The 23186-nt window shown below is 46.5% G+C and overlaps 1 protein-coding gene across 1 annotated transcript in view; it reads left to right on the top strand.

The window, feature by feature from the left end:
• LOC147710832 (mRNA turnover protein 4 homolog) overlaps positions 1–23186 on the top strand; it is a 50373-nt gene that overhangs the window by 8279 nt on the left and 18908 nt on the right. Inside the window, exons 2-3 of the mRNA XM_086921576.1 lie at positions 17107–17165; positions 17271–17374. Of these exons, the coding sequence (XP_086777702.1) occupies positions 17107–17165; positions 17271–17374 (163 nt within the window). The remainder of the gene's footprint in view (positions 1–17106; positions 17166–17270; positions 17375–23186) is intronic.

Raw genomic sequence — 23186 nt, 5'->3', positions numbered from 1 at the left:
CATTACATAATATTAAAAAGCTACTTCAAACATGCCCCCAAATTATAGAAACAGAATGTATCAACAATCAACATACAAACATTTTATGACAATTAATTTAAAAGGGTTTTCAATTTCATTGTACGGATCAGCCACACCCACCCCAGAAATTTGGCTACGCAGATCACAGACGTTTCAGTTCGTATATCACGTAATTTCAACAGGGCTTCACGATGTCCCCCACAATTCAAGGTTATACATATAGGTTTCAGCCATTTCAATCGAGGAGATCGATATGCTGGGCATGCAAAAAACAGATGACCAATGCTTTCTACCTGGTCGGGACAAAAAAAAACATTTATTACTTGCTTTCTTCGCCCACTTGCAGTAAAGGAGTTGATAGGCAATGTACCTACCCGAAACTGATGATACAGTTTACGGTCTAGGGTTTTGCAGATCAAGTCCCAGTAGGGCTCAAGGGACGGTGTTACCTTATGTGTTAAAAAGAGTCCCGTTAAACTATTGTCCGAAGAATGATTGACCAGTGTAGATTTTTTTGTAGCCCAGAAAAGATCCTTAAACTCTTGTTTAGATGGAAACCTAGAGCATTCAGGATGTGACCACAGCTCAGAGAGGCCCATTGAATACAATGTTTGTTTTACTTCCCGGAGCCATGGAATTCTATGAGCACCCCACAATGATTTGACCTCAACCAATTCATGGGCGAAGAGGCTAAGCTCTGGGGTCGTCCAGAGGCGACGCCAGAGTGCCACCAGACGAAATTGCGCCATCTCGTCCAGAGGTCTACAACCTAGATCTAAGAGCAGTGGTTTTATTGGTGATGATTGTGGAAGCCCGACCAGGTTCCGCAAAAACCTATTCTGTGCTGTGGTTAATGCTGACAAGTCCTTATAACCAATGTTCCCTCTAAATATTTTCCTCTGTGTGCGGCAGAGTAAGGTCTCTGTGCGCTGCAGCCAAGGCTATGTGCGCCAAGAACCTGACCGCGCTTGTAGACCAGGGCTTTGAGTGGGATGAAAATACTCGGGGATCTTTCAAAGGGGCGTAACCAATGCAATTAAGGGTGTGGCTTCAAAGCAATTAAGCTAAAAATGAGTGCATCATATAGTGTGCCACCCTACTGATATTTTGCTGCTTCTGTCATTGCCTCCGCTCACTCACCCCTTGGATGCAATTGCATCAGAGAAGCCAGCGCGTGAGCAGCGTTCTGAATGGGCTCCGATCTCACCCCAGAGAGGCCAAAGAGTGAATGTGTGGCTCCATTTGCTCCAGTTATCGAGCTCCCGGCAAAATAAGTGGGGGGATGCCGTCCACCCGCGTGGTACCCCGTCTCGAGCCATGGCCAAGACAATTGGCTTTATCAATAGTTGTTTTTTTAATCAAGTTGTATATATTAATGAAAATGCTTCCGCTCTTGTGGTTGGGGTTGTGGCTTAATGCTTGAGCTGTCGATTTTGGAGATGGGTTTTTAGTCTCAGGTCAGCCTAAAATCCTGTGATTCTGGGCAAATAAATTAATCTCCCCATGCAGACAAAAAAATATATAATAATAAATCATGTAAAGCGCTGCAATACTTTTTCGGTTGAGTTCGCACTATATAAAAACTTGCTGCATTTCTTTTCTCCATGTTGAGTGGTGCAAACAAGACCCAAAACCCCTTCATAAATATACTCCTAAGTATCTCTCATTACTTTTTCACTCGAGGGCTTACTAGCATAAAAAAATTATCTGAGAGACCAGCGAGCACAGCGCAAGTGATTTCTCCCTGCATGCATAACTTACCTAAACTTGAATAATATAACATTTTGAAAACCTTAGTAAATGTTGCACAATGTTGGATGAAAAAACTTCAGACATTTTGGCTGGTCTCAATAAAGTTTCACCCTGGACTACTTTTGTTACATTTTTGATAATAACTGCTGCATCTTCTTTCAAAATAATTACTAGAATTACTTGGAGTATGACAAATACCGCTATCTTTGAGTATGATGAGCTTTGCCTCTAGAATTTGTTAATGGGATATACTGTCTTTTACAAATAAATATAAAACATGTTCCTTAAGTACTCTGATACCAAGAGATGAAATACTTTTCAAGAGAAAACAATACAGTACAAATAAAATGTTTCACATAAAGGGAAACTGCCGATAGTAATTCAATTTGAAAGGACAGCTTCTCTGCCAATGTAATTTGGTAACATGTCTAACGGCAGAACGATTCTTAGCCTTCATGGGGATGACAAAGAAATTTCTGCAAATGACTGCCTTACGGCTTGCATTTACTTATTTCGAGGTGGCCAGTCAGCAATCCTGGCCCGAACTCCCTTCTTAGGAACACCGGGAGTGGCAAAAATATGATGGGAACTTTCACTACATGGCGGCCCAACAGGAGACATTGCTGAAGACTCTAAAAGTGCCATTCTGTGACCTGAAACGTCTCATAAAAATCATCGGAGCGGGCTTTGGAAGATACATCTGCACCAATAGCCTGTGCAACACTTGCAACTGCTCTATCAGTCTGGGACCGCTTTGGGCTGGTCATGATGTGAAAATGTGCTTGGTGCTTGTGTGCTGCAGCAGAAAACTGAGTTATTTTGCCTTCCCCAATGCCCAATCCCCTTTTGGAGAAAAGCCTCCAGCAAACAAAATGGTAGCATGGGAACTCAGAAGTGTTCATCTAGCATAGATTAAAATGTTGCACTCCTGTCTGTGTACGCTAGGTTTGTAAATTGGTACTGCCTAGAAGTCTCTTTAACTTCTTCATGGTTGCTGAAGCGCCACGTTCCAAAGTGCGAGGAAAGGCCTGGCATCACCTGTCCTGTACACATGTTGTTCGATGTATTGCTGGACCTGTTTGGAGATTTAGACAGGAGTCATCCTAGATCTTGTGCAATGGTTGTCCTTCTCTGCAAACTCCTCGAAGTCTCATGTGTGGGCTTTCATATTTATACGCTTGTTGTAACCGTACTGGATGCTCGCCGACGTCTGATGGCAGGCTGCAGATTCCTACACATCATGCCTTGTTTCACTTTGTTTTGTGTGTCAATCCAAACAGTTCCCAGGTGTGACGACGGGTGGCACCGTAGGGCGGGGTTGTTCCTGCGTGTTCCAGTTGGTGTGACGAGGTTGCTCCTGTGTCCCTGAGTTTGGAAGGGTGTGGGTGGTCAGAAGGGGGTTTGGGCTGCAGCTGGAGCCCGTCCAGCGGTAGGGTGTGTTTATGTGTGTGGGGGCTGTAGCATTACTGCTCCATGCATCTCCTCAACACACAGTGGCGGTCCGTCCATTATGGGCGTTGGGGCGTTGCCTCCCTCCCCGCTCAGCCCGTCTTTGAAGTGAATCAGTTCAAAGACGCCGAGGGCTCGGAGAAGAAGGACTCAACTGTCTGCATGACGCCAGATTGCCATGAAGGGGGTGGGCGGTCTGCCGTCCTTTGTCAGACGTCACCAGGCCAGGGGACATGCAGCACCACAAGTGCGCATGAGTGGGGACGGAGGGCGAATTTTCGCACCGTGTCCACTCATGCGCATTTGTGTTTTTGCTTGGTTGCGCATGCCCATTAGGAGCCCTTCTGCCTCCTAATGGGCGTGCTGCGGGCGAGAAGGCCTGTGCCCCAACTGGCGCCAGGATTGGCCTAGAGGGGCTGTGAGCCTGTGACGTGACGTGAGGGGAGCAGAGCAGATCCCAGAGGTGGCGCGGACCGGAGCCGGCAGCAAGGTAAGAGTGTGTGTGTGTTTTTCTTTTCTTTTAAAGTGTTTTGGTGCGTGCGTGCGTGTATGCATGAATGTTTGGTGGAGAGTGTTGTTGTGAATGGATGTGTTTGTGTGTATGCGTGTGTGAAATTGAATACATTTCTTATTCACTGAATTTTGTATGTTGTGTATGTGTGTGTGATTATGCGTCCCACTGCCTGCGGTTACCGTTTCCCAATCAGAGTCGTGTCCTCGATGTGGTCCATTGTAGTGTGCTGAGTGGTGCTGAGCCCGGGCGTGGACTGAAACCAGTGAGGCGGTGCAATCAGTCTTACCCCTGTCTCTCTCCCCTGCTGGGTCAATGGAACCATCTCCTTGCCTAGGTCAGAGTGGTTCCCGGGGTTTCCTACTCTGTCCGAAAGCAGCACAAGAACCGAAACGGAAAAGCCAATAAACATGGTTTAAATTCAAAATATAATTTTATTATTTTCGAGCAGCGCGTTTGGCCCAGAGAAGGTGCACTGGGGGTATAGAGGAGGGATAATGAGAAAATTAGGAGCAGGCGCGCAACACCCATACGGCTCAAAGGGTTTTGTTCCCCCTTTCACCTTTCTGTTTCTCAGCCAGGCTGGGCAAAGGTCTCACTTCGTTTGGACCAGTTGAACACGCAAATGCAGCAATGAACAACTTAAAGCGGGCCTGTCAACTTTTGCAAAGGGCATTCAACTGCGTGGCAACACCTGGCACTGTGTTGAAAATGAAGTAGCCAGAGATATTACACAGCGCCAAGTGGCCGTGCCTGCTACTTCGTTTTCAGCGCTGAATTCAAATTCGGGACGAGAACAATCCGTGCATAGTGTGTATATTGCTCAGATTTTCAGCAGAAAAGGAGAGGTAAACGGCCACAGGCACGGGGTAATGAGAGGTAGGGACCGGTGCCAGTTACAGCAGAGAGGTACTAAGCAGCAATAGGTACAAAAGAAAGCGGCAGGGACAGTGAGATACACGGAAAAAGAGAAGCATGGCTGGATGAGACAGGTGTACAAGCTAGAGCACTAGCTCTGTTCTTGCTACTTTGCATCCCTTAATTTCCCTGCATGAGATCCATGTCTCCTATTTTCCTGCATGCCTGCCCCCCCTCTCACAAACCCCACCAACCGCCACTGTCAACACAGCTGCGGTACCGGGGGTCCTCAGCCCCTCTCTCCCCGATGCTCCAGGCCGGTGAACCGGGCCTTGCTGCCCTCAAGTGCCCCCCTACTTTACAAATGCCCTCAATCAGTCCGCAGCCTCTCTCTATTCAGAAAAGCCACGCATCAATTCCAAAAGCATTACGTGTGCTTTACACGTCATGCTTTTGGACTTGCTGCATTTCTTTTTTAAATAGAGCGCAGCTGGGTGCTGATTGCAGGCCGTTGTGAAAGTATTGCTGTTAAATGCAGCACTCTCATTTCTTTTTTAAATAGAGCGCAGCTGGGTGCTGATTGCAGGCCGTTGTGAAAGTATTGCTGTTAAATGCAGCACATGAGAGTGCTGCATTTAACAGCAATACTTTCACAACGGCCTGCAATCAGCACCCAGCTGCGCTCTATTTAAAAAAGAAATGCAGCAAGTCCAAAAGCATGACGTGTAAAGCACACGTAATGCTTTTGGAATTGATGCGTGGCTTTTCTGAATAGAGAGAGGCTGTGGACTGAATGAGGGCATTTGTAAGGCCTCAGGCAACCAGTAAATTGCCGTTTTTCGCCGGTCGCGTTTTGAAAGCGGGCGGCGGCCAGAACGTGTGCGCGCTTCACAAGAGGCACTGCGCGCTCGGTGCCTTAAAGCTGCGCGGGCGCCCAGCCGCGCGGGTTAGAGGGAACACTGCTTATAACCCCATATGTCCGCTCCATACAGGGTAGCAGCATTAGCCTTGCCTCATAAATTTTTACCGCTGGTATAATGCGTTTGGTCAGGGATTTTTTTTGTTCCTGTAGTAAACATCCCGTAAGACGAACAAATTTAAGTTTTAGAGCCTCCAACTGGGGTTCCAACTAAATTGATGATCAAGGGTCACGCCCAAATGTCATGACCTTGACCTGTTCAATTTGGGCACCGTTCAGGGTAACCAAGCTTTTAATTGGTTTGTTTTTGTTAAAAACCATAAATTTACAAACCTATTCAGGGCTGCCTGTAACCCGCTCCGGGTTTTAGAAAGGAGCAGGGTGTCGTCGGCGAATATTAACATAGGATATTTTGATCCACCCAGGGTAGGTGCGTCAGTTTGTGTATTAGTAAAAAATGCAACTACCTGGTTGATGAACAGGAGAAACAGGGTGGGGGCCAACACGCAGCCCTGGCGCACCCCTCGTTGGACAGGAAAGCCGTTGGTCACCTGACCCCGTCTCCCCCACCTTACCTGGGCAAAATTATCCTTGTGTAAGCGCCTGACTAGTTCCAGGAGTTCAAGGGGGAGACCCATAAGTCTGAGGGCTTCCCATAGTTTTGCCCTAGGAACTAAGTCGAAAGCCGACCTAAGATCAACGAAGGCGGCATAGATAACCCCACCGCCCAAGAAGACCACCTTCCAATACAGAATGGTAAGTCGGAACACCTGATCTAAGGTGCTGGTGCCTGATCTAAACCCTGCCTGCATTGGGGAGAGTATATTATTCTGCTCAATCCACCCCTGAATTCTTGCTAGGGCCATTCTTGATACAATTTTTTGAATAGAGTCGATCAGGCTTATGGGGCGATAGTTGCTAGGTAATGATCGATCCCCTTTCTTATGTACTGGAAGTATCTCAGCACCTTTCCAGGATTGGGGTACCCTTGCCCCTGCTGCAATAGAATTTGCTAGTGTTGTAATATATGGGACCCATAAGTCAAGGTTCAATTTAAAAAGGTCCGCTGGTATGGCATCTAAACCTGGAGCTTTACCAGACTGGACAGAACCTAGGGCATGTACCGTGTCTGAAGTAGAAAATGTGAGCCTATCCCCATGAGATGTTGGTATTATCCTTACTGTGGGCTCGGTTGCCAGTTCCTGTTCGACGTTTGTATCTTTAAATTGGGCGGAAAAGAATTCCACCCAATCCAGAGCTGAAACATGGTTTACGGGGATTTGGGAGTCTGAGTCCCTGCCCCATCTAACTATCTCCCAGAATTTTACTTGGTTAGACGACTCACAGGCTTTAACCGCATGCGCGCTAGCGGAATTCCGCTCGCACGCTGGGTTTTTTAAAAACGCACTTTGCGTGACGAGCTGGGCTCATCAGCGTGCGAGGAGGCTACGCGATGACGAGCCCAGCTCGTCATCAGCGTCGAAGGGGTTAAGGAGATCTAACCAGTAAGAATCGTCCCAGTCTCTCTTAGCTGCCCAAAGGGTGTGTTTATAAAACTGCCTAGCTTTCCTGATATCAGGGGTTATCCTGGTTTTAACAGCTGCTATTAGTTTGCTGTGGGCTTCTCTGCAGTTCTTATTGTACCATCTTTTGCGTGGTTTGTCTTTCTTATTTTTAGATGGCCTAGTAAGAAGATTTTTGAGAGCCGCAAAACATTTCTCATGAAGATCAATGGTAGGGGAATCGGCTCCGCCATAGGGGGATAATAGAGTCATCCTGTTCCTTGTGTCTAGGACCAATTCCTCTATTTTACAAATAAGCTCTGGGTCAGCTATGACCCTAGTCCATTTGACCCGTCTTCTATTGTCACACAGGACTAAATCAGGTGTTATACAGGCTGTTTCTATTTGGAGAGCACCCAGTCCAGGAACCCTGAGCCCCAAAGAGAGGGGGTTATGATCACTCTCTGGCCTGGTCTCTACTACCATATCCATCACATGTGACCAGGATTCTATATTGACCAATATATAGTCAATGCGACTTGCACTAATCCCATTGTCAAAGGTTGGTTTCCCTAGCTTGTCCGACGGGGTGCGGCCATTCACTGCCCGAAGCCCCCACTCCAGGCAGAGTTCCAGCCAGTGGAGGGCAGCCTCCGTGCCCCTGACACCCTTACTTATAGCTAGCGGGGGGATATTCCAGGCAGTATCCTCATCAATCCCCACATCTTCAGCCAGACTAAGGATGGGTTCGAATGAGCAATTCAGATCACCTGCCACTACGACAAGATGATCACCTTTGTACTTGTTCAGGAGATGTTCAAGGTCATTAAGGATAGGTTGCTTCCTCCCACCCTGACAACCACGGGCATAGATGTTGATTAAAACTGTCCTTGCAGTTATCCTTACTCAGGGTAATACAAAGGAGGTCAGCATTCTCCACCAAGATTTCCTTAACACGGAAACCCAGGGAGTTTCTAATCCATACTGTAAGACCTCCCGAAGCCCTACCCCTGGGGCCCTGTGTGGCTGGTTTATGATAGTTCAGGTAGCCTACCCTAAATAGGGGAACGATTGACCAAGTTTCCTGAAAAACGACGATATCATATGTGACAATGAAGTCTACCCAATCGTCGTTATCCAGGCGACCCCTCAATCCTGCTATATTCCATGAGGCCACTTTAATTGCATTTACCGAGCTGTTGAGTGGAATAGTCTCTGATAAACCCAGAGCCCCTGACCCGGTCAAAGTAGGAGTATTAACATGATTCAGGGTTGTGCTAGGACCTTTACGTGAGGTTGAACAATCCATACAGGATACTGGGGAAGTGTGAGGGGCAATCGCTTGAGGGGGAATTGGTTCCATAAAGTGTATTGAGGCATCAATCCCCCCAAGTCAGTCAACCTCATCCAAACAACCAAACATGTTAGTAGTAGGAGCCCCTTGCCACCAGTTATTTTGGTTTTGCCAGCCATCCCTTCGTCCTTTCTGTCTAGGTTTTTGGACTGTTGACCAGGATCCCTCCATCTCAAACTGCTGTCGAGGAGGATAGAAAAAGGTGAGGGGTCTAACAACAATCGAGGGGTCAACATCACGTGAGGCCCATGAACAGAGATGCTGAGCTGTATGGGGGTCTGCGAAAGACACTACTATACAATCGCCAGCAATGGACTTGCGTGTGGGACCTACCCATGGTACTCTGCGCACCATTAATACCAGACTCCTTTGATGATTAGGGAGCTGTCTATTTGTATTAAGCCAGTAGATGACCTTATTTTTTAAGGACCAATGGTTCTCTTGGGTTTGCGGGCCAAGGGCGGGCACACCAGCTAATACTATGACATAAGGCCCAGCCTCAGGTGGCAAGTCAATATACCCACCGCGAAAATTTGATCGACTGGGTTGCTGAGGGAGTGATTTCTTGGTTGCCGACTGGTTAGGCTGGTGCGAGACAGCTTGGGGCCTTGGTTTTAATGGTGCTACACTCTGAGGGGGACGGACGCTGGGGGCGGTAGGTCTTGGATTAGTAGCAACGAGGTTACCAACTTTGGTACGGGGTTTGGGTATGGGTTTAGGTTTTGGGTGGGGGGGGCAAGGCCGGGGATTCTGCCTCCTGAGCCTGAGGGGTACAACCCTCACCCTGGGAAAACCTAGCTTCCATCTGTTTAAGACTAAGGCTAGCCAATGTGACTATAGTCTTATCCATTTCTAGTAGATTGTTTTCTATTCAAGAAAGTCTTAAGTTCCAGGGGAGTAAGTAGCTGTTTTAATGTGTCCCAAACGGTTTTGAGAAATTCTTCATCCCCCCCTCCTATCCCTCTCCAACACACTCAACCCACCCTCTATTGGCCGTTCCTTGATCTTATCTGGAGAGGTACCCGTAGTGGGATCTAGCACAACACTGCCTGGATCAGTGTCGTTATCCTTGCCCAGAGTGGCGGTGTTAATTTTAGATGTTTCTCCCCCTACCCCATGTGCGCCCAATGGTCGTCTACTATTAAAAAACTGGGATCTTGCAATTTTTGCCTTTTTGCGAGCATAAGTGGATCTGGCAAGGCATTTCCTCTTTTGTAAGGCAACTTTTTTAGAATTTACTGCTAGGTTAGACAAGTCGGGTTTGGTGGGGAAGCCTATACCGGCCACGGGGGTAAAGGGTACGGGCTCCTCCAAGGGCTTTAGAGGTGGTAGTGTTGGATTCAAAAGGGGCTCAGGTAGGGATGTGGTTGGAGCATGGTGGATATCTGCCAGCGTTAACAATGGACGGGGGCCTGATGTACGCTCAGGGGTTAGAGCTAAGGCAAGGTTCCCCAAGGATGATTTTTTGGAGGAAGCTAAGTTCAGGGAAAGTTTTCGCGCAGCTTCTAATTCTAAGGAAACCCTAAGTTGCATTTTACTGATTTCCACATCAATGGCCAGATTGGTCTTTGTGAGGAAATCATCTAGGGTTCCATTGGGCTTATTAAGTCCCTTGGCAGTTTTGCTGCGACTACCCCGTGTACACATAGTGGGTGTAAGAATGGACGATGTGGCACAAGTGGAATATATCGCAATAATCAACAAACCAACCAAGGGGGATGGCCCAGCCCAGACCTCTCAGACCTCGAACGGCCTCAAACGGCCCGGTCTTCGCCCCGAGCTGCGTCCCGCGTTGCGGGAGAACAGTTCCTTGATATAGTGGGCGTTCTGGGCGGTGGGCGGGCCAACAGGGAGAGCGGACCGGAAGGTGTCACTCGGTCTCGCAGGGACTCCTGGGAAATGGAGTCCCTGCTACGCTTGCAGCCCTGCTGCAGCCCTCAGCCCAGGTCCTGCTCAGTTCCACTCCCAGCAGTGATTACAAGTTCAGCCCCTCTGGTGTGGCGGCGAGGTCCGTTTTCAGCTCAGGATATACTCCCAACGAGGTAAGCGCCTCCAGGCAATGCGCTCAGTTAGGAAGTGGCGTCCCGATGATACAGGGAAGACAGGAGTTTAAGAAGCCCTCCAGTGGGTGGTGGGCGGGCCAACAGGGAGAGCGGACCGGAAGGTGTCACTCGGTCTCGTAGGGACTCCTGGGAAATGGAGTCCCTGCTACGCTCGCAGCCCTGCTGCAGCCCTCAGCCCAGGTCCTGCTCAGTTCCACTCCCAGCAGTGATTACAAGTTCAGCCCCTCTGGTGTGGCGGCGAAGAGGCACCCGCGTAGCGGGTGTGGCGGCGAAGAGGCACCCGCGTAGCGGGTGCGGCGAGGTCCGTTTTGCAGCTCAGGATATACTCCCAACGAGGTAAGCGCCTCCAGGCAATGCGCTCAGTTAGGAAGTGGCGTCCGCACTAATCTCTTCTGCCCCTTTGTTGTGATGGGAAAAGGGAATGTACTCAGCATACAAAATGGGCTTGTTACCCTTCCTCGAGTGCCTGGCTGTATGTGAAACTGGTATCCTGAACTTTTATTAGGCCCTGGCATCAAGCTAATGTACTGTGTGCCCTGAGGACTAGGCCTGTCTCTGGTAATAGTGGGAGGTCTAAAGCCTGTTTTGTGACCTGGATGGGAGCACAAGCGTGCCCGTATAGTTGGATGGAGGACTACTGTCCATGCCCTGGGCCAATCATGCTGTGATAGCAGTGGACTGAGTTTTTATGTATCGGTGATGTGACTAGATCCTTTTCCTAGTGTCAGGAAAAGGAGAATACTTCCTCCTCTCATGTAAAGTTCCACTGTTATGTGAACCCTAGAATCATGCCCTGACATTCTATGTGCATGTCTTGTTCGGGTTTGAGAAGTCAGTGTGTAGCACATGAAGTAGTAGGACTCGATGTGGTCTGAGTACTGGGGCTAGTAGGATCCATTTTGATGGCCCTTTTTTTAGCGTGTCACATAATGGGGGGTGGTATAGCTTCCTCACACAGTGAAAACTGTGACTGTTCCTGTGGTTGAAGGGTGGTGGATATAGACAAGGTGTATGGATGTAGAGAAGGTGTAGACAAGGCTATCTTTAGAAATTCCATGACAATTTCGTTAACAAGGGGCTACTGTTGAGTTCTTCCCGAACACTGCCATTTGGTGGCTTGTAGGGGTGAGAGTTGCAACTACAGTTTTTGTTGTTCAATATATGGAAGTTTCTAGACAGGGTCCGTCCCTTTATCTGTTCCTGATTACTGCTGCAGGGAAGTAGTCAGCCAGGTGCAGATATCTCAACCATAGTGCCCTTGTTTTGGATGCTCCTGCTTTTAGCGAGCACCATTGTTACCTGCTGCGAGAGCCATCAACCTCACAAAAAGCTTTAGCTGAACAACAAGCAAAAAGTGACATTTGAATGAGAACCAACCCAAATATGTCCAGAGCTGCCACTTTTATAGAATAATTGTGGGGAAATGTATTATTCATTGGGGGTGAGGGATTTGTTTGTTTTACATGTAGTGGCATTTGGAAAGTTTGAAGACAATTGATGTAAACACCTCAGGATTAAAGTTGGAATCATAACTCTATATAGCCCCATGCAGTAGAGTACATTTTGCTCTTATTAAAGTACTTCCTTTTTACTAAGCACTGGGCTGGTTAATGCGTAATTGTCGGTTGTTTGATTGCTAAGTTCTGCACTTTTGAGCTCACACTACCTCCCTGAGAATTCTTTGACTGCTTGCCATCACCACCCTTGATGGACAGTACGAAAGGGTGTATTCGGCAGCTTGCATGGCCGTTGTCGGAAACTTCATGACACCAGTGACTAATCACCTGAAACACCACAGTTTGGTCCGTGTAGCCCTATGCTATTCTACCCTCTGACTTCAGATGTTCCAATAAGCAGGTCTTCTTCTTTTGCCTTTTTAGGTTTCGCCTGGGGCTGGAGCTCCTAGCTCCGCCAAGGAAAAATCTAATGTCCCTACAGTGTGGGGCTTAGTCCCGCCCTCTGTTCCATTGGCTAGCTCCATAAATGGAGGCTAGCCATTGGAACAGAGATCTGTCCGTCATGGCCGGACCAGATTCGTGGGTGTTCCTGCATTTTTTCCCTCTCCACCCTTTTCGCATCGTCATCAAGGCCGTGGGCGGGGTTTATTTTTTTTTTTTTAGTCCGTTTCGTTTGGTCATTGTGCGGCCGATCTCCGCCAGAGGAAGTCCAGGTCCAGGTGAGTGCTGGCCGTTCCCGCCCCGCCTCCCGCTGTCCGTGTGACTCCCCGCCCCCCCTCACGCTGTCCGTGTGCTCGTAGGTGCTTGTGCTTGTTTATTTTGCCTGAAACGGTGAATGCTCTGTCACCTGCTGAGATCTGTTTATTTGAAACATGTTTCCCGCCTCCCGAGCCGCAGCCGGTCCCGATGCCGATGTAACACGGCCTCCGCTCTCCCCGCCTCCCTCTCCCCTCCCACAGCAGATCCCCGCCTCCCCTCTCACAGCAGATCCCCGCCTCCCGAGCCGCAGCCGGTCCCGATGCCGATGTAACACGGCCTCCGCTCTCCCCGCCTCCCTCTCCCCTCCCACAGCAGATCCCCGCCTCCCCTCCCACAGCAGATCCCCGCCTCCCTCGTCTCCGGCCGGGCTCCCGGCTGCTGCTCTGGAGGCCTCCCTGGACATGGCAGCCCACATGGCCGCGCAGGAGGAGGCGATCCGCCTGCTGACCGGGGAGATCGGTCGCCTGACGCGGCAGGAAGAAGCGGCCAGCAGCCCGGGACGCTGAGAAGCTCCGCTACCGGATCCTGCATCTGCAACGTAGCCTGAAAGCGGAGCAGGAGGCGGGGCACGGCACACGGGCCTCACCGGCGGATGCTGCGGTGCTCCCGGCTGGTGAGAAGCAGGTAGGGTGAGAGGCGGAGCCCTGTCCGGGGAGTTCCCTGCACCGGCATGTCACGGAGCAGGTGAAACAGCAGGTCAACTCTTGTAAAGTCATTGAGTGGCAAAGGGTACATGCTGTCAATTCCCACTAGCCCTTGCAACTTCCCAATAACCCTGGCAGTTTGTGGGTTTAACTTCCAAGTACCTTCACAAGCTAAACGTGTTTTAGATCATAGCCAACACAAAATGTGAATATTAAACAAAAGGAGTTGTACTTGAAAATCTACACTAAGGCATCACAAGAGAACGCCTAGGCGATTTCTGCCTAGAGGCTCCACACTACTTCAAGTCTCTAGAGGGCTCTCTTTTTGTAACGTTAGTCTTTCCTCCTTGTTTATTGTCCTGTTCACATTCTGCATTCTGGATCGCTTCTCTATGTGTTCTATGCCACCGGCATGCGTACCTCCAAACCTGTTTATGTTTGAAGGTGCATCGCGTGTGGTACTGTTCTTTGCTGAAGCACTAACAGTTGAACTAGTTATACTTCACTGAAGACAGATGCAGTCCCGTGATAAGTTGATGTGCCAGAATAAATCTTTATTGGAACTTACTTTAAGACGTCTCTTCTTTTCTTGAATATTGTACCTTGGCACACCTTACAAAGTCATATTTCGATCATGTCTCTTCCAATGTGCTTTTGATTTGGCAACCTAAACTGTTTGGTGTCTTTAGACAACACCAGCCCCAAAGGAACAGGCGGCTTGACAAGCTTACTCTTCGACCCCAGTGGCCCCCTCTCTCCCATCCACCCCGCCCCGTCCCCCTCCAGCCCCTAGACACACCTACCTTCAGGAAACTCTTCTTCATGCAAATGATGACTGCGCTGCTATATGATCTGCATCATAACCCGCCGGTGCTTGGCATGTCAGTCACACAACATTGAGTCTGTGCAGCACTTAAATAAATCATAAATATGTTAGCATGCATCCTTCCTGTCACAGACTGCCTTCCCGCACTTGTCCTGTCTCAGGATTGCCCCAGAGACTCCGGGTTTGACGTCTTCATTTCTCCGCAGCATCCTTTAATGGGCACAGTAGGCCTGGCATAGGCTGCGCGGAGCTGACATTAATTTTTTTGACACAATTCCATCGAAACATACTGAAATATGCTGCACGTTATTTGCATACAGGCGCCACTTCCATTGTAAACTTTACCTGGATATATTCCCTTGGAATAATAAAATGTGAAATGTAATGCATCTCATAAAAGGGTCGTTCTGTGAAAAGAGCATCTCTAAAAGGAATGAAAAACGTGTCATTTTCAAAATGTGCAGGGAACTAGGACAGCCATAAACCAATCTGAAAATACAGCTAAGCAATATAATACACCAGTTCTGGTTATCGCTGAATAGATGATATTTGTATTTGCGTTAGCATAACGCATACATTTTTCTTACGGTGCCAAGCAGAACAAAATGCCTTTGTCTGAAATCAAACCCCTTTCCATCGATGATATTTCTTTGCATCTTAAAAATATTTCCATGTGTTATCAAATCTGCTTTAAAGGTTATCTAGGAGTATTAATTAACTCCTAGCATGCAGTTCTTCTGCTGCTTAATAGTACCCTTGCTATCTATCCTATCTATTGTCTATCTATCTATCTATGATTCTATCTATTACCTGGGCATGTGCCTCTGGAAACAAAAGCGGTTTGTAAAGTTATACAGGTAATGCACACTTTAAATTTTATATTTTCACAACGATTCTGGAAAATAATAATCGGCATAATCTCGCTTTTCTGGGTTATTATCCAAAGCAAAGAGGCGGGCTGGATTCCAGACTGTATCATTGTAATCACATAAGCAAGCCACACAAGCTCTTAATATGCAAAAGTTCCTGAGATAATAAAACAGCAAATAAACATGGTTTTGTTCTACTTCAGGTAATGACATTATCAGGCAAACAGAATCTACTTTGGGGGAGAATTCGACGTGAAGGTTGTTTATTACAGCATCTGAATAAGACCAGACCTGGCCTTTTGACTTTGAACCACTACCAAAGTTCAGGTTGTGAGGAAATTTTTCTACATTTCCTGACAAATTGAGTTAAGCAGACATTAAGTGGGCTTTAAGAAAACAAATGGCCATCTTTATCACAGGTGGACACTGATGGGTTAACGGGGCCTGGGCTGATTGTATCACTTCTAGTGGCTTGACGGGAAGCATTAGGGGTTTTTGCATAAAGAACTGGCATGGCGAACCCTGCTAACACAGACCTGTCAAGCGCTCTGTATCCCTTTGTGCACGGAAGCAGGTGTGTGTATGTATACCATGAACTGGCATTAGAGCAAACGACAGATGCCTGTACGGATGCCAGGTTGGAGCATTTTTTACAGCAGGAGCATGTTCCGAGTAAGTGCAACCGTGCCCTCTATCTCAGGTAATTCCCAGCGGGGCTTATTACATCCCAGCTATGTTTCCATTATCTGGCTTTCCCAGCACTGGCTGCGTGCGCGATTTCTCGAATACTCGCAAACCAGCGAAGGAGCAAACAAATCAATGCAGACAGATTTGCATTATCTGGCCATTTGAAAATTCACACAGCCTTTTCTTCTGCACAATCTCTTTTATGATATTTAATAAAACGTGGGCCTATTTCTAAGCGCCAAAGCACTTTACAGCAAACCTGTATTTATTCTCAACGTTAGAAGCAGGTTTGTTTTGGTGGTATGTCAAGTTGTTGGGGGTATTGAGCGGCCCATTTAGGCACGTGTGTGTGTCAGCAGTATTTGAACGTAGTAAAGATGGCAGCGGTATTTGACGTTGTTGTTAAATTGTATGTATTTAAGCCTTCCTTCAGCAAACCAAAACACAACACATGGTGCAACGAGATGCCAGCATTAAGCACAGAGAAATATACTGCTGAAAAATGTAAATACCGCAAACCAGGAGCTAAGCTATCAGTAGTGCAGCAGGTTAAGTGGCACCGGGGCTCAAAGTTTATGAATCAACGGCATCCCATTTACGCTGTCTTTTATTGCCCAACCAAAGAAAAGGGGGGCATTTTCTTTGCTAGCAATAGGGCCCACAAAGTCCTTGCTACACCACTGCCGCCAACATACATTGCCACAAACAACACACATACTACAAACGCAAATCTGTTTCTATTATTTGGCTAGCACAAGTGACATATCTAAATAGCGCTGACACAAAACTGTTTATTTGATGTGGCTTATGATGCAATGGAGTATTGGGGACCGAGCTACATAAACCTACATATTTTCAATTTCAGCCATATTGAACTAAATGAATTTGCCCAGAACACACATTTTGTAGTGCAGTGGCAACGCTGGGATTAGAAATACCACCCCCACCACGTTTCCAGGGTCAGGAATTTAGTTACCGTGACACCTGAACTGAGAGGAATATCAGACTTGCGGGGTCATGCCCAGGCTGCCAGATGTCTCACTATCATGGGGATACAAAAGATCCAGGACGTCCCTGTGTGTGTGTGTGTGTGTGTGTGTGTGTGTGTGTGTGTGTGTGTGGCTCTGGGTGTGTGTGTAGTAGTAATTGCTGTCTGCTGAGCTCGTCCGTAGGGTACAATAGGTCTCACAGTTGCGAAAGATTAAGCTAATGACAATGTAAATGACAATGACATTTATTTATCTGTATTCAGAACCAAATCATTATTACAAATTTTAACATTTACAACGCCAATAGCTCAAACTTTTCCAAAGGCGAAACCATTGCATTGTAAATGCTTGTTAACCTATGTTCCTGCACTGAATAAACAGCTGATGTGCATAGACTGCATTTAAAACTTCCTTTTACCCCAAACCCTTTCTTTTTTTTCTTTTAGTGTCCTTAACTAAAACAACAAAGAAGGGCTTGCAAGTAAAACAGACTTTGATCGAGGAGGTGAGTAGCAGAGCTGCATCTTTTTGAAAAGCTAGATTGATTGTAATTCTTTGGCTTGTTTTCCCTCACATGTGCGTTTAAAAAAAAAAATCTTATTACTTGCAGCTGCGCAAATGTGTGGATACCTACGAGTACCTATTCATTTTGTCAATCGAGAATATGAGAAACAACAAATTAAAGGACGTGAGGAATGCATGGAAGCACAGCCGGTGAGTTAAACATGGAGCAGGCATTAGCCAGTAGGCCAGGCTCTTGTGGGGGCAGGGGAGTCACAGCTAGTAAGGTGAGTTCAGAAGGACTGGTGAAGATGGACATAGTCAAATAACAAACAGGCCTGTGCCAATTGCAACTGTTTGGGAAGCGAAGGAGGAGATTTTCCGGACGGCAGCCCGAATGGGCCAGGCTCTTGTGGGGGCAGGGGCGTCACAGCTAGTAAGGTGAGTTCACAAGGACTGGGGAAGATGGACGTAAGCAAATAACCGACAGGCCTGTGCTGATTGCAAATGTTTGGGAAGCGAAGGAGGAGCTTTTCTGGACTCGCACCCAATTCGGAGTAGAGACTTGAGCTCTGAGTAGGAGGAGTGCCACTGCTGTATATTTGACTTAACAAATTTGTATTGGACCTTTTGGCAATGGATATTTGGGAAAATGCCCCAGTCTCTATGTAGTCATGTCTTGTAGATTGCTGAATTGATTCAAGGAGCTGCCGACTGTCCACTAGTACGATGTACACCCACTTCACTCAGAGACTAGTTCAGAGCTTTTACATGAAATTGTTGATCTCCTCTAAATTGGACATGGTGTCCTCCATATCCCAAATCACCATAAGGTCTGTTACTTATCCTTTAAACATCTATTCATAGCGTGTAGTGCTGCAGATTCACATGCAATGCATACTCCTGCCATCTAGTGTTGGGCCTGGACTCTACAAGTTGTTTTTCCTCTCAGAATTTTTGTGATCTGCATTGTGCAGTCTCTCCTCCCCCTCAAGGCATTGCTCCTGTTCAACAACTCCTTTGTGATTTGCTGTTGAACATGCTGTATTTGCGTGTATATTTGTCACCATCTAATACTCGGCAGGGAGGGTGCATTTGAATCTGCAGCACTACATGGTATGAATAGATACTTACATTGTAAGTAACATACTCCACTCATAGCGTGTTTTGGCTGTAGTAACACATGCAATGCATAGTCTGTAAAGCAGTACCCCTGTCGCGATGGCTTTAGGTATGAAATGGTGCATTTGTTTGAAATAATGATCGAACAACTGTTTGTCCAACTTGAGGCTGTTTTGCTTTTACATCCACATAATAGTATTTTGTAAAAGTGTGTAGATTCATCCATGTTGCTGCTTTGCAAATGTCAATGAGCAGGATATTTCCTAGAAAAGCCAATGTTGCTCCTGTTTTTATTGTTAAATGCACCTTTAGCATGGTTGTTACTGTTCTTTTAGCTTTGGCATAACACATTTGTATTCATTTAACGATCAATCTTGCTATTCCTGTTTTTAACCCCTTGCGTGCGTTCGTCGGCCAACGGCCTTCGCGAGTACTACATCCGTAGTTCTGCGAACGTCTGTTGGCCGGTGCGGCCCGCCCACTCCGCTAAACCGCAGCGGAATTGCCACTGCGGTTAAGATAGCATAACTTTTACGTGGATTTTAGAAAGATGCAAACAGTTAGGTTTTTCTGAGTGTTTTGCTGTCTTCCAAATAGTGCAGAATGCACATTTAACATCAAGAGTATGTAATGCACCTTCTGCTACGGTTGCTGGTTTTGAGAAGACTGGCAACTCCAAAGTTTGATTTAAGTGAAAAGGTGATATAACTTTTGGTAAGAACTTTGAGTTTGTACATAAATGCACTTTATCCGGGAACACTTGAAAATATGGTTCTTCAATTGTGTGCGCATGTATTTAGCTGACCTGTTGTACGGAGGTTCTTGCTACTAGGAAAGCCACCTTCCGTGTTAAAATTGCATTTGACAGTTATTTAATGGTTCAAAAGGTAATCCTGTGAGTCTTGTTAACACAGTGTTTAAGTTCGATGTTGGTACAGGAGGTGTACGAGGTGAAATGATTCTTTGTAGGTTTTGATGACTGGAATGCGAAAAAGGGGTTAATGCTCTGCAATGGCTGCTAAATGTAGGCATATGGAGGTGTATGCTATTTATTTATTTAGTATTTTGTAGAGCGCACAGCTACCTCCGACGGAGGTGTCCCGGCGCTCAAGACATTATCTCAGAAGGGTCTGGGGGGAAGGAAGGAGGGGGTTTAGATCTGGGAGAAGAACCAGGTCTTTAATTTTTTTCGGAAGGGGGGTTCTGAAGTGGTGAATCTTAACTCTGTGGGCAGCTGGTTACAGAGTTTGGAAGTGACAACGGCAAGAGCCCTTCCTCCGTACGTGCAAGACGAAACCGGGGGGATATCATTAGGCGTAGATGATTAGATCTGAGGTTACGTTGTGACTGTGAGAACCTCATTCTGCGCCGTAGGTATGCAGGGCCTCGGTCATTGAGGGCTCTGAAAGCCAAGGTCAAGGCTTTAAATTGGATCCGCATTTTTATAGGGAGCCAGTGGAGTTTGATGAGGTGGGGTGAGATGGAGTGACGGAAAGGGATATTGTTGATTAACCTGGCCGCTGCGTTCTGAACTCTCTGTAGCTGGGTAATGAGGTAGCATGGGGCACCTACATACAGGCTATTCGCGTAGTCTAGATGGGAGGTTATCAGGGCATGGACTACTGTTTTTCGAGAGTCTAGTGGTAAGTAGGGAATGATTTTTTTTAACATACGTAACTTCCCGAAGCAGGCAGAGGTAACTTTGCTGATTTGGGTTTTACAGGAGAGGGAAGTGTTGAATTGAAATCCTAGGTTTCGGGCAGTTAGGACAGGCACTGGGGGAGGGTATAGTTCGGTCGGCCACCAGATATTAGGGGGTAAAGGTGATTTTTGATTAAAAAAGAAGACTTCAGTCTTATCAGTGTTTAGTTTTAAATTGTTCTCAGACATCCATGAGGCGATCTTTAGCATGCAGTGGCGAAAGTTGTCAAAAGATTTTTCAGCGTGGTCTTTGAAGGAGAACACCAGTTGGGTGTCGTCGGTGTAGAAGGTCACTTTGACACCACACGATTCGACAATCTTTGCCAATGGTTTAAGGTACACGTTGAAGAGGAGTGGGCTTAGGGCGAAGCCCTGTGGGACTCCCCAAGTCGGTGGTTTTTTGGCAGAGAGAAAGGATCCCAGCATCACTTGTTGGGTTCTGTTTTTTAGAAATTATTTTACCCACCCGAGGGGAGGGCCGCTGATCCCTATCTCTTGTAAGCGAGTCATTAGTTTGTCGTGCAAGATGGGGTCGAATGCAGCGGACAGGTCGAGGAGGACCAACATGGCCTCCTCTCCCCTGTCCGTGCATTCCCTAATTGACTCGGAGACTTCAAGTAGTGCTGACTCGGTACTAAAGTCCGGTCTGAAGCTATCGCCTCTGTTTGCAAATATGATAAACTAGTTGTTCTGTTGGAGAGGATGGATTCATGTTTTGTGATGCGCAATAGTGAACAAAATGATTCCATTTAGCAGTATAGCATGCTCTTGTGGTTGGTCTTCTGGCCTCTTTTAAAATCAACATGCATCTAGTGTTGGATATAAGTAACCAAACTCTGACTCCAGGAGCCATATTGAGCTGTTAAATATTTGGATGTTTCACCCCCCAATGAGTTTTTGGACAATTGGATAGCTTCTTTTGAGGTACTAGGGATATCTCTAGTAGCGTTGTGTACCGTGGTTGTCGAGTCCATGTGGAAGCGAATATTGGCACTTTAGATGTGGGGTTGATGCACAGCTTAGAAATTCTTAAACCTGTTCTATTCACAGTTAATTCAATTCAAGGTGCTGCTGATGGGTGACGCTTTCCGTCTATGGCGTCCTATATCAGTATAAAAGTGTGTTTCCAATGGGTCATTGGTTACATCCCCTTCAGGCACTCTTATGGTGGTTCCTATTCAATAAGGACTCCAATTCCATTCATTCTCTGGTTTTATCCATTTTTTATTTTTGCTTTTATGCAATTACTTCATTTCTGTTTTTCTTCCTGTATTCATTTATGTAACAATTAAACATGTATGTATAGGCATTTATGTATGTATGTATAGGCATTTATATAGCGCACTACTTACCCGTAGGGTCCCAAGGCGCTTCGACCGCTGCGAAACCCTTCCTGGCTTCCCTGAGAGATGGTCCCTTAATGGGTATCTCCAGGGTGAGACCAGGCATCCCCTGCGGTCTGGTGGGGCCGTTAGTGAAGATGAGGCAAGCTAATGCCCAGAGTTGCCGAGTGTGATCGCTGATCAGAGTGGGCACCGAGGCGAGAGAATTATCGAGTCCGCTGACCCTGGTCCAGAAACCTGCCGCGCTGGGAATCGAACCCTGGTCCCGGGCCGTCCTCTGCTCTCGGGTCTGCCGCCTCTAACCAGTGAGCCACACTACTTCACATAATCTTTTTGTACATGTTTTCTTTGAGCTCTAATGCATTTCGGGCAATACGTGCCCTTCCTCAGGGAGAAAACTGTTGAAAATACAAATGTAGCTATAATCACAAACCAAAGAATTCACATATGTGCAATTTCATCAATCTTGGGGATTCAAACCATGCAGGAATTTCTGGTGAAGTGCTCTTGTTCGTGCGTGTGGATAGTAAACACAGTCGCGAATGTGAAGTGTTATGCCCGTGATCGCTACTGATATGTGTTACGATATAAGTAACAAACGTCAAACCAAACTCACGTGTTTAGTACTAACCGTGTTATGGCAGACACGGTTAGTACTAAAGCCAGGCATTTCAACATATGATTGATCTCACATTAGAACGACTTGTTTATATACTTGTTTTTTCGTGCAGCATTTGAAGTTCGTGAACATCACGACTTGCACGTGAGTTTGGTTTGACGTTTGTTACTTATATCGCGACACATATTGGTAGCGATCACGGGCATAATACTTCACATTCGCGACTGTGTTTACTATCCACGAGCACGACCACTTCACCAGAAATTCCCGCATGGTTTGAATCCCCAAGATTGATGAAATTGCACGTATGTGAATTCTTTAGTTTGTGATTATAGCTATATTTGTATTTTCAACAGTTTTTGTTCTCTGAGGAAGGGCACGTATTGCCCGAAATGCATTGGAGCTCATAAAGAAAACCTGTACAAAAAGATTGTTTAATTGATACAAAAATGAATACAGGAAGAAAAACAGCAATGAAGTAATTGCATAAAAGCAAAAATAAAAAATTGATAAAACCAGAGAATGAATGGAATTGGAGTCCTTATTGAATAGGAAGCAAATATTGCAGCACACACTGGCAATCACCAACAAAGACACCTCCTACCCAGTAGTTAGACACTTTTCTGAGTTGCACAACTCCAGAAGTGACAAACTACGCTACTTCTGCCTAGACCAGATAGTCCTCGCAGAGAGAGGAGGAGACAAAGTAAAACTCCTAAGAGAACTAGAGGCAAAATATATAGTAGAATTAAGAACGCGAACGACCTGGGGCCTCAACAGGGAGGAAGAATTATGGTATTTCATGGGGTTAAAACCTTTTCATCAATGTTTATATTGAGGCATGCGTGTGTGGCCAATAACAAAAGATTGACCAATAAGGATGCCATAGCCCATTATGGGCATGATTGACACAGATTTTAAAGAATAGTTGCTTAATTATTTATATTTAACACGTTTGATGTAGAGACATAATGGGATTTTGTCATATAGAATGGCCCACGAATGGCTTGATTGTTATTAACATATGATTGGTAAAGAAGTAAAATTAACAGGGCACCGAAAGCCCAATCTGACATAATTATGAGATGATCCGTTATGGTATTTGTTAGACCTGGCACCTTGGCGTGAGTCTCCCTTCCACTTTTTGCTGATGTGCCTCCGATGTTTTGCTGGTTTTCCGATACTCAGGGCACTGCGCCACGGCTGACCCGTGCCGCAGTGCAAGTGCTCCCTACTGTAA

This window comes from Lissotriton vulgaris, chromosome 5 (assembly GCF_964263255.1).
Source record: "Lissotriton vulgaris chromosome 5, aLisVul1.2, whole genome shotgun sequence".
Lineage (NCBI taxonomy): Eukaryota > Metazoa > Chordata > Amphibia > Caudata > Salamandridae > Lissotriton > Lissotriton vulgaris.
Note: the sequence above shows the minus strand (reverse complement) of the source record. Positions and strands in the feature narration are given on the sequence as shown.